Genomic DNA, 16,657 nt, shown 5'->3' with positions numbered 1-16,657 from the left:
CTTTCAGAGCATTTACAGGAATTTCCTGTTTATGTTATTTTTAAATTTCATCTTGGCTATATTGATTATGAAAAGTGAAAAGATCCGCAATATGTCAGAAGACATAAATGATTTTGACCACTTCATTAAGTTTTGGTTTTTTAGAAAGCCTTTCTTTAAAGTGAATTTCATTTGTATACATGGTATCTTTTAATTTGAATCAATGTTTCATCAGCCAATTGCCTGGATTTAATAAATAAGAAGCAAATGGGCGATAGCAGACAACAATCGTGACATGGAGGCGCCGGCGTGATCACCTGCATTGCTCTTGAACACGTCTCATAAATAAACCCAAACTCGGCCTCACAGACATGAGAAATATGTGTAGAGAAAGCTTGAAATGTCCACTTTTAAACGAAACCATTCCAAACATAAAGAATTAGTCAAGCAATGCGCACTGTTCACTAGTGGCAACGATATGCGTCTGTTCATTCATTCTTGTCAAAGACGCTGACGTCAGACGCACGTCCATTTACAAACCAATCATTGTCAAGATGCCGCCCACATGACGATGACGACAGGACGCAAGTACATCATGTACAGTTCTTTAGTGCGCTTGCATAATTGCAATGTGAAACCAAACCAAAACTAACCGAATGTATAAAATGTATCAAAACATGAACTTGGGTACAGATCTTGGTGCAGACTTTCAGATGTGAAAACGCCCTTAGAGAGCAATATTTGGCAGGATCCTTGTCTTTTACTCCAGGCGTAGTAAAAATGAAAATGCCCTGGAAAAGAGTGATAAGAAAATCGCTGGTTTTACACCGTTGAATGGGTTTGTGACGAGGTTGACGAGCGAGAGACGCCGGAGGAGCGAGCGAGACCGGTGCGGGATTGAGGATGAGCATCCTCTCGAGTCCTCTCATCAGGGAGCACGGAGGCATTTAAGGACGAGCGATACTAGTGAAGGACGAGAGAGGACCAGGCCTGGACTGAACGTTCAACAACTTTAATTAATAAATACAAAATGAAAGTAAAAGCGGCAGCTCCTCACTGACGACTTCTGCGCACACACATAACAAAACATAAACAAAACACTACGTTCAGTCCAGGCCTGGTCCTCTCTCGGCCTTCACTAGTGTTGCTCGTCCTTATATACCATCCGTGCTCCCTCATCAGAGGATACAAGACCTGCCTCGCAGGTGACGCTCATCCTCAATCATTAGGGGTGTAACAGTACACGTATTCGTACCGAACCGTTTCGGTACAGGGCTTTCGGTTCGGTGCGCGTGTACTGAACGGTTCCGAATGCAATCTTTAACAGTTAACAGTCGGCTTGTTTTAAGCGTGGAACACACGTCAATCCTAGTTCCCACTCGAACGTATTAAGTATTCAGTCTATTTCATCACAAAATGCAAGCGATAAAGGCCGCTTTGACGCTCTTTAATGTGACGACTGATCACTGTATAGGCGCGTCAATTCAAGCGGCCGCGGCGCGCGAGTGTACGCCATCTCTTCCAGAAGAATAAACATGAATTAATATCTTAAGGTATGTTGAGGATTAGTGCTGGGCGGTATACCGGTTCATACCGAATACCGGTATTTATTTATTTTATGATATGAATTTTGATGATACCGCTATACCGGTATGTCGCTTAAACAACGTTCGGAACGTGGCGCAGCGCGTCATTGTTTGAGAGGGGACCCATTTCATTGATGCACTGTAGTAAGGAGCAGTCAGAGCACAGTTGAGATCGCATTAACAGCACCGCCTATGGCTGAATCCTACACTCTCATTCATTATTCCTCATGTTATCACTTTATTTGAAGGAGTGAATGAAAACGTGCGTGAAGTCGGACAGGCAATGTGTGTACACCGGCTGTACACTCGTTATTGCGGTGCAACGGGATAGAATGAGTGCACTAAATAACGTCCACTAGGGTTTCGGACACCACTAAAAAGCGCTGTCCCCTCCAAATAATGCTATATTTGAGGTTATGGGGGGCGATTTCGGATTCAACCCTTGATTATAGTGGGGAATTCGAACTACACGCGGCGCGAGAGAGAGAGAGCGGTTTCTGCGCGGAGCGCCGCTATGGGATTAACAACGCTCACCACATGGATCATATAGCACATATAGACCGGAGCGAGCGCGTTTACATTTTTTATGGACTTATTTCATACTCTAGTGCTCTAGACATGAACCAGAAGCGTGTGCGCGCGCATATTTCATCACGTCTTATTAAAATGAAATGTGCACTGATTACACTGATACAACCGTATGTCTGATCACGAACGCGCTGCACACGATGGGTTATTCTGCTACACAAAAGACAATGATGTAAATTAATAAATAAACTGACAATTCAATGAAGAATGGGCAAAAAAGTAATTGCTTTATTCTTTCTGTGTTAAACTGATGTGTGTCATTCGTTCATAGAGTGCTCTTAAATGTATTGCAAATATCCGCGTTTCTCCTCGTATTGGCAGTTTGTTGTTATATAGGGTTAGATTTTTAAAATGCTTAAGGTGCCCTCAACTCAACTTTTAATATTCAGGTGTCTGTAAGTATGACTCTGAGTGTGTTGCAGGTCTGTGTTTTATTGGTTGTTGTCTCTCCACAGCATCATTTTGTGAGGCTTGGTAAACCAGGCTTATTAACTCTAGTGTGGAATTTTTCTACATTATTCACTCATCATGACAGTAAAACAGGGCATTCTAGTGAATCTCCTGCAGTATTTCATATCTTAATCAGTAGAAAATGTGATTAACACCCAGTCATGTATAGGGGAAAAAATACCGTCATATACCGTGAAACCGATATAATTTAGAAAAATACCGTGATATACATTTTTGGTCATACCGCCCAGCACTATTGAGGATACATTAACACTTACTGAAACGTATCATATGTTGTGTAATCGCTCAGTGTTTCAACAGCGGAAAGACGCCAAACAGCTTGTAAACAATGTCACGCAGCATCATTTACCTCAGAAGTCATTCAGTGTCCACAGCTGTTAATTCACTAGAGAAATCAACTTTCACTAAATATATGCACAATATTAGCCTAGATATATTAATTCTACTTAACATCTTAGTGATGTCTGGATTATATAATGTATGTTTAGATAAATCTGTCATGAAAATGACAGTCACTGTGTATAAACGATTATATTTCAACAACGAATTGGAGAAAAAAAAAACTAATTTTATAATTAGATTTAAGAGTTAATGCATAAACTGCCTTATGTGAAGTTTACATGTTTGCACACAATGTGTTATTTGAGTGTTGATTAATATATCTAAACATGAATATCACTTGAATAGTTTGGGCTCTGTTGTTAACCTTTAATATTATAGGAATAATGTGCAAGTAAGGGCTCCCTATATAGTTTACAGCATTATCCTTAAGAAACTTTTAGTTATAATTGAATTAATTTAAGGTCAGACAAATAATTTTCTGTAAACCACTGTTTAATAAAAATTAAAGCAATTTTTTAAAACTGCTGTACCGAACACGTACCGAACCGTGACTTTAAAACCGAGGTACGTACCGAACCGTCAGTTTTGTGTACTGTTACACCCCTATCAATCATGCACTGGTCTTGCTCGCTCCTCCCACGTCTCTCGCTCATCAACCTCGCCACAGGGTTCTTTTTCACTTTTTGCTCCATTTAAAAGTGCTTTAGCATCTTTTAAACAGGACTAAAGTATGGTGTAAATTAGTCCAAATCATTGTGAATAAACTTTCACTGAAACTTCATATTATATCTGATTTCTGTGTAAATGTGTGCTGTCCTGCAGGGGTCAGATCAAGCTGGCAGATTTTGGATTGGCACGTCTGTACAACTCTGAAGAGAGGTGTGTATCATCCTGACTTGACTCGGCGAGCAGGTATGATTTGTGTAAATGAGCAGACTCTGACTTGTCTTGTTGTTCTCCAGTCGACCCTACACCAATAAGGTGATCACTCTATGGTATCGCCCACCTGAGCTGCTGCTAGGAGAAGAGAGGTACACGCCCGCCATCGACGTGTGGAGCTGCGGGTAAGGCACCACTTCAACATGCCTTTCTTTCAATTAGGGCTGCACGATATTAAAGGGTTAGTTCATCCAAAAATGAAAATTGTGTCATTAATGACTGAGCCTCATGTCGTTGGACACCCGTCAGACCTCCGTTCATCTTCAGACACAAATGAAGATATTTTAGTGTAAATCTGATGGCTCTGAAAGGCCTCCATTGGCTCAATGCACTTTACACTCTCAAGACCCTTAAAAGGTACTAAAGACATTGTTACAAAGTCCATCTCACTACAGTGGCTCTACAATAACTTTATGAAGAGACGAGAATAGTTTTTGTGCGCAAAAAAACCCTAAATAACGACTTCTATAGTGATGACGATTTCAAAACACTGCATCATGAAGCTTCGAAGCGTTATGAATCAGTGTCAAACCGCCAAACTGCTGAAATTTGGTGATCCAAACTGCTGAATCGACTCACTGATTTATAACGCTTCGAAGCTTCATGATGCCGTGTTTTGAAATAGTCATCGCTATATAAGTCGTTATTTAGGGTTTTTTTGCTCACAAAAACTATTCTCGTCTCTTCATAAAGTTATTGTAGAGCTGCTGTAGTGAGATGGACTTTGTAACGACGTCTTTAGTGTCTTTTAAGGGTCTTGAGAGTGTAAAGTGCATTGAGCCAATGGAGGCCTTTCTCAGCATCAGCTTTACACTAAAATATCTTCATTTGTGTCTGAAGATGAACGGAGGTCTGACGGGTGTCCAACCACATGAGGCTCAGTCATTAATGACAGAATTTACATTTTTGGGTGAACTAACCCTTTAATCTATATCACACTATGGCTTTGTGCAATTATCAAATCTCACAGACAGGGATTTTAATGAAGTATTTATTTACACCAAGTGCAGAGAAATTATTCAAAAAGAAGAAATAAAGTGCCGATTATTCAGAATGATATCTGCAGATACAGATAAAAATCCTTCCCAACTAATGCTGTAAACTACGCAGTGAACATTTGGCACATTACTATAAAATTAGAGGGTACAATTTATAGCAGTTGATATTAGGGATCGACCGAAATGGATTTTTTTAGTGCCGATACCGATTTTTTTTCTTTTTTCTTTTTTTTTTTTTTTTCTTTCATCAGCCTTAGCCGATGCCGATACGGGCTGCCGATTTTCTTGAGCCGATATTTGAAGCCGATACTGCTTTTGCTCCCTCAATTTACATCATAAAAATGACACAATGATCAGGATGATAACAATTTACAATTTAAAAAAGGAACATTTATTGAACTAAAAAAAACAATATTTAACAAATAGTAAAAACAGGTGAGGTAGAACAAGAAAAAAAAAAGAGTTCAGTGGTGAAAATAAATTCTGAAAATAAATATTTAAGCATAAATTAAAAAAAAAACACTATTGCACACAGTATCAACAAGCAAGCAGCATAATAAAGTGTAAACTGACTGTACTATACTTCATTTAAAACTATTTACAATCTAGTCATTTAATGGTTACACTCTAAAAAATGCTGGGTTAAAAATAACCCAAGTTGGGTTGAATATGGACTAACCCAGCAATTGGGTTGTTTTGACCCAGCGGTTGGGTTAAATGTTTGCTTAAAACAACCCAATTGCTGGGTTAAAACAACCCAATTGATGGGTTAGTCCATTTTCAACCCAACTTGGGTTATTTTTAACCCAGCATTGTTTAGAGTGTAGGTGCTCTTCACTGAATCTCTTGTAGAGCAACACCAGCGGTAATTCAGGAGAAAATCTCCCAATGCTCCACGTGAAACTTCAGTCTTTCCACCTTTTACCATCGTGTCAATTCTCAGCTGATTTTGATTATTAATATGTGCGAGGGAGAGCGAGAGAGTTTGAGGACGGTGAGAGCTGCCCTGTGGACGCCTGTCTGGAAATAATGCAGGGAAAAAATATCGGTGAACGCAACAGCATTATATCGGCCGATACACGTAAAAATCGCAAATATCGGCCGATATATATCGGCCTAACACTAGTTGATATAATAATTCGGGCTGTTTTCAGATATAATAATTACACAATTGTTTGTAAATATGTTTTGTCCTGTATCATGCAGCCCTTCTGTTTATAGTATAATCACTCCATTTTTCACCTTTCATCTTAAACATTTAATGTCGCACAGGTGCATTCTGGGAGAGCTTTTCACAAAGAAGCCCATCTTTCAGGCCAACCAGGAGCTCGCACAGCTTGAGCTCATAAGGTAACAACATCATCACAATGTAAAAACCGTCCCTGTTTGTTTGGAGATCCAGACTGAGATTGGCTAACCTATATACCGGTGTCCCATCCAGCCGGATCTGTGGCAGCCCTTGCCCCGCCGTATGGCCAGACGTGATCAAGCTGCCCTACTTCAACACCATGAAACCAAAGAAACAGTACCGGCGGAGGCTAAGGGAAGAGTTCGCTTTGTGAGTAATCAGAAATGAATGAAACCAGTTCAGCCTGTTAGCTCATGACTACATAAATGAACATATGATGTACGCTGCTGTTTTGCTGTCTCTTTTGCTCACCAAACAGTGTTAATTTCGTTGACGAATCATTTTCGTCAACAACCTTTTTTCACTGACGAAAACGAGACGATAACTAAATAAAAACTAGTGTTGGATGACAAAAACTATGACGAAAATCAACTGTCATTTTCGTCAACAAATAAAGACGAGACGAAAGTGTTAGTGAGGGAGGATTAGGGCAGAGATGGGGTCAGAACTGATGTCCTGTGTCACAGATGAGCACATTTGAGTTTGAGCTGATCTAACCTCTGGAAAACACGGCTCACGCATCCCCAATCCAGCTCCAGAGCGGCTCAATCACTGAAGAACACACATTTATCACAGACCAGTGTTTATCAACTAATGCTGAGGAATAATGACTTTACTTTACCATGTTTATATAGTAATATGTTTTAAACGGTTCAGAATATCACACAGTTCAAATCTGACTATCACACAGTTCAAATCTGACTATCACACAATTCTGACTTTATACACACAATTCTGACTTTATACACACAATTCTGACTTTATACACACAATTCTGACTTTATACACACAATTCTGACTTTATACACAATTCAAATCTGACTATCACACAATTCTGACTTTTTATACACACAATTCTGGCTTTATACACACAATTCTGGCTTTATACACACAATTCTGGCTTTATATCACACATTTCAAATCTGACTATCACACAATTCTGATTTTATACACACAATTCTGACTTTATACACACAATTCTGACTTTATGGCAATATTCTATTATTTGGTGAACAATATTCACGTTCACTCTGCAAATCGCCAGTGGAAAACGTTTGGGTGTGAACACAAAGACACGCCGAAAAACGTCTCAAAAAACCCTGGCGATAATCGTCCCGGTGTGCACAGGCCTTCACACTGGAGTAATATTTCACAATATATGTTTATTTTTATTTTATTTTAATCAAATAAATGCAGTTTTGGTGAGCAGAAGACACTTCTAAAAACATTAATAATCATACCGATCAAGTGTATATGGATATGCGTTTGTTTCATTGGACTCTTATGATGCCTTCGCGTTCTCCTGGGAAGTTTTTACCCAAGAACTCTTGAGTGTTTTCTAGTCAGAAGAAAACGTAAAGATGTCTCTTCCCACTTGCTGATTAATCCAGGAAGCGCTTTAGTGCTAATGCAATAAATGAGGATTTGCAGCATGAGTGTAATTGATGTTGTTTTATCGCTCTCATGAGAATCTGCCACTGAGAATCAAAGGACACACTGTCGCCTCATAAACCAGCTAAATGTCATCATCAGTGTCTCCATAACACTTATTTGCTTCTAACATGATTCCTCCAATCTGCATTGTAGAAACTCCCACTGGTAATAACACCATTGTGGTGGCTTTTGGCTTACGCGCTTAACTCATGAAAATGATTATTGCGCTGTGATTTAAAGACCTGTGGAAGTAGTTTTTCCATGTCAGTGTTATGTTTGCTTTGTTTCAGTATTCCTCTGATGGCTCTGGATCTGTTTGACCATATGCTGGCGTTGGACCCGAGCAAACGTTGCACTGCAGAACAAGCTCTCAACAGCGACTTCCTCAAAGATGTGGATCCTGCCAAGATGCCCCCGCCTGAGTATGAGATCTTAGTCTTTTATTCTGTCGTTTTACTTTCTTTGCAGCTATGCTTTGAAGTGCACTTACTCCCTTTCATGCAGTGTGTAATTGAGCTGTTTGTGAATGTAAAAGGTGAAAGTGCAGTTAAACGATGCGTCCGAAATAAAATGCTTCCCTATTATATAGTATGCAAAAAACAGTACGCCAACAGAGTAGTGTATCCGAATGCATATGTGAAAAACAGTCTGCGTTAAAGTCCCCGGATGTCCTACTGCTTCCAGTGAGATTCTGAAGTGTGCATTCGATGGACACTTTCCTATCCCATGAGCCCACGGGAGAGAATTTATGAATGGAAGTGAAACGACTGACGCTGTTAGGTCACGTGACCGTAACAACATGGCAGTTGTAGGACGCCCGAGTTTCATTTTATTTATTTATTCTTTATTTGACAGGGACAATGGACAACACAATATTACCCCGGAATTAGCTACAAAGCTAAATTTCATCTGTTGTCCCTGGGCAGGAGTATACCAAATAAATTCTGACTTTATACACACAATTCTGACTTTATACACACAAAATTCTGACTTTATACACACACAATTCTGACTTTATACACACAATTCTGACTTTATACACACAATTCTGACTTTATACACACAATTCTGACTTTATATACACAATTCTGACATTATACACACACAATTCTGACATTATACACACAATTCTGACTTTATACACACAATTCTGACTTTATATACACAATTCTGACTTTATACACACAATTCTGACTTTATATACACAATTCTGACATTATACACACACAATTCTGACATTATACACACAATTCTGACTTTATACACACAATTCTGACTTTATATACACAATTCTGACTTTATACACACACAACTCTGACTTTATACACACAATTCTGACATTATATACACAATTCTGACTTTATACGCACACAATTCTGACTTTATACGCACACAATTCTGACTTTATACACACACAATTCTGACATTATACACACACAATTCTGACTTTATACACACAATTCTGACATTATATACACAATTCTGACTTTATACACACAATTCTGACTTTATACACACACAATTCTTTATACACACACAATTCTGACTTTATACACACACAATTCTGACATTATACACACAATTCTGACATTATACACACACAATTCTGACATTATACACACACAATTCTGACTTTATACACACACAATTCTGACTTTATACACACACAATTCTGACTTTATACACACACAATTCTGACTTTATACACACACAATTCTGACTTTATACACACACAATTCTGACTTTATACACACACAATTCTGGCTTTATATCACACAATTCAAATCTGACTATCACACAATTCTGACTTTATACACACACAATTCTGACTTTATACACACACAATTCTGACTTTATACACACACAATTCTGACAGGGACAATGGACAATACAATATTACCCCGGAATTAGCTACAAAGCTAAATTTCATCTGTTGTCCCTGGGCAGGAGTATACCAAATTATCAATAAAAATACCATACAGATTAAATACAATAGAATACAAAAAATAAATAAAATAAACATATTCAAAAATCGTTTACCTTGTATAATTAATGATCACAAACCTGACTTGCCTTTAAAAATCTTTTCAAATGTAATTTAAACTGGACAAAGATAGTACACTGTCTAATATCAGTTGGTAAGCTATTCCAGTTATTAACAGCCTTTACAGAAAAGGCTGATCGACCAAAATCTGTTTTTCTAAAATGCGCTTCAGTCACCTCTTAACGCGGCTCTTGTCGGTCTTAAACTGTCTTTGCGCGATGAAACAAACATCTTTAAAGGTGGAGGTGCAAGATTATACACAATTTTATACATTAAACTACAGTAGTAAAATACAAAGTTATTAAAGCTAAGAAGATTATGATTTTGAATTATAAGACAATGATGATGTCTGTCAGGTTTCTTATCAAACACTTTTATAGCACGTTTGTATAGACTATGCAAAGGTCTAAGAGTAGATTTTCCTGCTTGGGACCATGAAGTAATGCAGTAAGAGAAGTGAGGAAAAATTAAAGAGTGTGGAAAGATTCTTGCTGCTTCTGCTGAAAGTTAAAATTTCTAAGTTGGGGTGTAACTGTACAAACTATTTTTTTAACATGCTTTTCAAATGTTAAGTGAGTGTCTAAAATAACTCCAAGATATTTAAAATCCGATACAATTTGTAATCTTTCGCCATTTACTAATATATCTGGTATAATCTTCTCCATCTTTCTAATCTTAAAGTACATACAAGCATTCATACTACCCACATTAATACGATCTATAATAATATTTTAGCGATCGTGAAGGAAATTCAAATTCACAGTACGTGATTTCTTCCTGCTCAAACCTACATATAGGTTTGTAACTAATTTGAATAATGCCATCCTATGGTCTTGATTGGCTGAACAGTGTCTCTTTGCCCCGCCCTCAATCACAGTAGTCGTCTCTGAGACTGAAGAGTTTGGTTGGTGTTGTTCATGTGGAGAAGACGCTGTTTTCTGCTGCCAAAGCAAATCCACTTTGATGAGATTGATACTGTAAAACCCACATCGTTTCTGTCAAGTCATGACCAATCAGAGCAGACCAATCACAACAGACTGGGTCATCTGACCAATCAGAGCAGAGCAGGCTCTCAAAAAGGCGGGGTTTAGAGAGACAGAATCCTTGATTGAACCGTTTCAGACTCTGAGAGAGAAGAGCTGATGTGTATTATAAGAAAGTTAAAGTGTTTTTGACCTTGGATGCATGTAAACTATTGTAGAAAACAAAATTAGGAACTTTTAAAATGGCATAATAGGGGTGCTTTTATTAGTGTGCTGAGAATGTGCTCTTGTTAAATATATCCTGGACATTTCTCTGTGAAATTCACTCTTCTTCACCTGTTATTCTCGGTGCTGTGATCTGGGGCCTCGCTTATAAACGTTGCGTACGCACAAAAGAAGGCGTACGCCGCTCTCTACGCAATAATTGGTATTTATAAAAAGCAAACTTGACGGGACAATGTGCAGTCCTTCACGCAAGCTCTGACCCAGGCGTACGCACAAAAACGGGTGAAATGAGAAATGGCGACACCGTCAGCAGATGAAGAAACACGTGAAAGTGTGTGAAACTGTAGAGCAGTGTTTCCCAACCTTTTTTCGGTCATGACACCCTTTGAAAATGTTCTCCATTTTGTGGCCCCCCGTGTCATACGTTACGCTAGGGGTATAACGGTACAGTTTGCTCACGGTTTGGTTTGTATCACGGTTTTAGGTTCAGTATTTGCCATGTTCAGGGAAAAAAGGACCACTGTCAAATAAAAATAAAGAAAATAATAAGAACAAATAATTTAAATACAAGCAGCAGCACAAAATGAATACTATTGAGCAAAGATACTAATAAAATAAACTATGCTTTTCAGGTTTTTCAGGTACGCCTAACATTAGTTTTCAGGTACAGAAATTGATCAAATGTAAAATAACATTGCATATTTGAGTGTATAAATTAAAGATTAATCCTATTAAACTTACAAAAGCTATTCAATCAAGAGCAGTGAGTGATGTCCTTGTCTTTTGTAGTTTGACATTAATCAGACAGCAGTAAAGGCTACTGCCCCTTTAAGACCTAATGCATGGATATGCATCGTCTTTCTCGACTATATTAAGTTCACTTAAGGCATATACAGACTATGTCTGCTAGAATACTCATCAAGATGGACATGTTGACATACTTTTTGTGTGAATTTGTCCGTTCAAGAGCGAGACTTTAAAGAGAACTCAATATGTGCGCGCTGTGAGACGTGTGCGCGCTCTCGGATGAACGCACAGACATTTTCTCACAGCGCGCACGACTTCTCATTCGCATCTTCTGGCTGTACACCCGGGTGATGACGGCGAAAATGACTGGTCATATTCGAACATACGGCGGCACTAGCATGCATTGAACAAAGTTTACAAAGAGAGAATAATTTGAAAAATTTGAGAAAAACATTATATATTTGAAGGACTTTACCTGCTCTCCTCACACGGCACCCCGGTTCGGAAACACTGCTGCAGACCGTTGTGTAAAAGAAATGGCAAAACTGCCTCTCATAAATAACATGAAGACTTCACAAAGCAAGTCTTACAATTAACAGCCTACACAAACACCCGTTTGATCGATCTGCAGTGTAAAACAAACAAAATAAACGAAAATAACCACAGAAATGCAAATTAACACATATTTGCAAAAAGAAAAGTGAAATATGTTTTGCAATAATATTGGCATGTTATGCAATTCATCCTCATAAATAATATGGTAAACAGAACGACATGATGTACAAAACTGATATTCTCGTCAATGTGTCCGTCTGGCGGAGCAGATATAGATTAGATAGACAGATAGATAGATAATTAGGGAGATATATAGATAAATAGATCGATAGATGTATTAATTGTCCGCTGGGGAAAGTTGTTTTGATAGTAAAAATGTATTCATCAGCTACGGAATCATGGTATTCATGCATATGCCTTTTAGTTTTTTTTTAGTTTTGATAAAATAACGTATGACGTATGTCTCAACCATTCAGAAAGCTGCAAGAAATTACATTTGCACTGAACTAATTCCCATCTCCACGTAGATAATAGGGATAGGGATTAATAGGGATTCCGGCAGTCTCTCATCAAGAGGGCTCAGCTCCGGTGTCCCCTTTCCCCACCCGTGGCACTCTGGCGATGGAGCGCTAGACGCTTTTTTACCTCGACTTTGATGTCCGACCATTTCTTTTTTTATTTCGCCGATGGTCCGAGGTTGTGAAGCGACAGCATTTACGGTGTCTGCAACCTTTTGCACCTCAAGTGCCTTTTTGACATCAGTAATGCCCACACTGTGCCCTCCATCAGTAATGCCCACACTGTGCCCTCCAAAACAATATTTTTCTCCTCTTTTCCACCTCGCCAACGATAATTTCTACTTCACATTGAGTGAAGTTACGTTTTTTTGATTTCCTCTCTGTGTTTGCCATGATTTCGCAATCGATGAATATTAACTTGTGGGCGTTTCACGGACTCTTTATGGGCAACTATGGGAGTGACATGAAGCCGCAAAAGCTGCGCTACATTTAGAATTGATTGTGATTTATTAAGGGAAAACTGCGTAGGATGTGCGTGCGCACGGTTTTATAAATCCGAATATTTCTGTGCGTACGCACGTCCTATGTTTCATACGTACGCCACTTCTGACGCAAATCCTACGCAAAGTTTTTTAAATGAGGCCCCTGATCTGTGTTTGTTCTCTTTCTAGTCTCCCTCTGTGGCAGGACTGCCATGAATTGTGGAGTAAGAAGCGGCGGCGGCAGAAGCAGATGCCGGAGGAGCTGACCGCACCCAAAGCGCCCCGGAAGGAGCTGGGTCTGGATGACAGCCGCAGTAACACACCTCAGGGCTTCCCGGCCCCTGGGGGACACAAGGGCCCAAGTGCTGCCACTACTGCAGCCCTGCTGGGTAAACAAACCTTCAGCCTCTAGGAATCCATAGCTTTCACGTATCGCCACACGCTTATAGGAACGCCCACCTCGTATTCATAAAGATTCTAAAAGTCCTCTCAAAAAACTCCAAATTTAGCTTAAAAACTTTTACGTAGGAGTCTTAGCTTAAAGGATTAGTTCACTTTTAAATAAACTTTTGCTGATCATTTACTCACCCCCATGTCATCCAAGATGTCCATGTCTTTCTTTCTGCAGTCGAAAAGAAATTAAGGTTTTGGATGAAAACATTCTAGGGTTTTTCTCCATATAATGGACTTAAATGGGCTCCAAACGGTTCAAGGTCCAAATGACAGTTTCAGTGCAGCTTTAAACGACACCAGATGATGAATAAGGGTCTGATCTAGACAAACCATCAGTTTCTGAGAGAAACCCAACACTATTATTTTACCTCTTATCAGACGAACGTGATCATCTCTGAGCTCCGCCATAACTTCCGCTAAGTGAGGTCAAAATACGAGCCTGGTCATAGATGTATACGTAGATGCCTCATTCTACTGATCCGTGCAGTCGCTAATGAGGCATCTACGTATACATCTATGACCACGATCTAATTTGACCTCACTCTCCGAAAGTTATGCAACGACTCGATTTAAAATAAAACCCATATCAACAAATCCTTTAAACTTTGCTTAATTTAATCCTTATTGGTGCAGCTCACCCTGTAGTGTTGTTCACGTTAAGCGTTTTTAAAAACGTCCCGCTGTTTTCAGTGACTGAAATACTGCAGCAGGAGCTGAATATCGATCATAAGTGCCCGAAATGTGCATCTTGTTCACATATTTTAGTTTTAAGATGGAGATTTGACAGGCTTGTGCTGTAGTTCTGTGGCGTTCTATGGCGGTTTGGCTCCACGACAGTCATGTGAGTGAAAACTATGGATAGTTTTCCTCAAAAAACCCTCAATTTTTCAACTAAACATCGAAATAAATCTAATTAATAAACTAAATTAACCATATAAACTAAATTACTGATCTAAAGCCCACACTGTCACTGTATGATAATTGAAATGAACTGATGACATCAGCGTTTTCTCCAGAATGGCTGAATAAAATGATGCTGCATTATTTTCCTGTTTAACACTGTAAAGCTGCTTTGAAACAATCTACATTGTTAAAATCGCTATATAAATAAAGTTGATAGGGCTTTAGAAACCCATCATTTACAACCCATTCAATCTTCCCTGGTCTTTTTCTTCTAGACCCCAAAGCTCCAAACTCACAACTGACTCAAGAACAGCTGGCTGTGCTTCTGAACCTCCTCCAGTCCAAAAGCGCCCCAGTGGGATCGGCCCAGTTTGCCCAGACCATGGGTTCGAAGATGAACCCAGAGACGCTACAGCAGCTGACAAAGGCTTTGCCCCCTGGGCCGCTGGAGTCCGAAAGACCGCCAGAACCGCCTCCGCCCCCCTTGGTCTCTAAACCCCCTCAGCCGCCTCCATCAGGGGGCGGAGCTCCTCGCACCCCACCCATGCCCAAGCCCCCCTCGCCACCCGCCCCTCAGCCGGGCAAGACCTCCGATGGAGACGCCTCGGCCTCCGCCACACAGACCGCCGTCACCATGCTGCTCGCTCAGCTCCTCAAGGTCCAGCAGGGAGAGATCATGGGGTTCGAGGGCTCAGAGGGCGTGGCCTCTAACACAGCACCTGAGATCAAGCCTCCACCTGAGCCCAGCCCTGTATCTCCAGGTAACGTCATCTCATCATACACATTAGGGATGCAACAATCAGTGTTGGGGAAAGTTACTTTGAAAAGTAATGCATTGCAATATTGCGTTACTCCCTTAAAAAGTAACTAATTGAGTTACTTTTTAAGAAAAGTAATCCGTTACGTTACTTTTGCGCTACCTTTTTTCACCTCGGCTGGGCTTGTTTTTGTTTTTGTTTTTGTTTATAACAAAAAAAGTTATATTTTTGTGCAACGGGAAAGACCTCTTCATACCAAAATGTAAATAATGCGCCCCAGGCTGAGGTAAAAATGCAGATTCCCTCATGAACACTAGAGGGCGCAGCTCTGGATAATGGAGAATAGGACGCAGGAGAAAAAAGTTTTACCAATAAAAACAAAAAATCTAGTAATTTTCATCATCAAAGGTCAGCAGCAAGACATTGGTAAACTAAATATAAAGATTATGCATACAAATAGTTGTTTTATTTAACATTTAATTATTGGAGGTTTGCATAGTATTCTGATTTTGCATTTGACTGATTTTATTCATTTTGAGGAGAACAGAATCTTTATAGTGCAAGTGAGATAAATAAATGCTCACATTTAGTCTAGAACTACAATAACCATCATGTGTACACATGCGCACACACACACACACACACACACATACACGCCTCTGCACTTATTTTTCTCCACATGAGCTGTCAGTCAAATTAATGTGGAAAAGTAACTTGCATTACTTTCTTGAAAAAGTAACTCCGATATTTTGTTGTAAATTTTAAAAGTAATGCGTTACTTTACTAGTTACTTGGGAAAATTTATATTATTACGTAACTCAAGTTACTTGTAATGCGTTTCCCCAACACTGACAACAATACCGTTAGTCCACGGTTCAATACATACCTCGGTTTTTAACCACGGTTTTCGGTTCGGTTCTGATGGCTTGTCACATCAGTTTTTTGTTATTCTATTCTTAAGCGACTGGAACAGCAAGAGGTTAAGGAGAAAAAAGACTCTTTCTTTATTGCAATACTCTTTCTTTATTTTACTAAAAAAAGATTTGAAAAACCTTACTTAAACTTAAAAATGTACTTAAAAAAAAAAAAAAAAAAACCTTGTACACATTCCTTATGTATTGTATAATATAAAATAAATATATATATAGATTTACACTGGCAGCTCAGAGCTGTACAGCAGCATTTAAGTATGAAATTCAATGAATAAATGTAAAAGTAAAACACTACATAGACTTCACTATAAA

General features: G+C 39.1%; 1 protein-coding gene across 2 annotated transcripts in view; it reads left to right on the top strand.

Moving 5' to 3' along the window:
• The window catches only part of cdk13 (cyclin dependent kinase 13), a 45,941-nt gene that overhangs the window by 20,952 nt on the left and 8,332 nt on the right, over positions 1-16,657 (top strand). For both annotated transcript variants that reach the window (XM_079805940.1, XM_079805941.1), the window contains exons 7-13: positions 3,789-3,845; positions 3,929-4,030; positions 6,176-6,253; positions 6,345-6,461; positions 8,036-8,167; positions 13,489-13,688; positions 14,931-15,416. In XM_079805940.1, coding sequence (XP_079662066.1) covers positions 3,789-3,845; positions 3,929-4,030; positions 6,176-6,253; positions 6,345-6,461; positions 8,036-8,167; positions 13,489-13,688; positions 14,931-15,416 — 1,172 coding nt within the window. The remainder of the gene's footprint in view (positions 1-3,788; positions 3,846-3,928; positions 4,031-6,175; positions 6,254-6,344; positions 6,462-8,035; positions 8,168-13,488; positions 13,689-14,930; positions 15,417-16,657) is intronic.

Source organism: Gobio gobio (genome assembly GCF_949357685.1).
Source record: "Gobio gobio genome assembly, chromosome: 23".
NCBI lineage: Eukaryota > Metazoa > Chordata > Actinopteri > Cypriniformes > Gobionidae > Gobio > Gobio gobio.
This window is presented reverse-complemented; position numbering and strand designations above follow the sequence as displayed.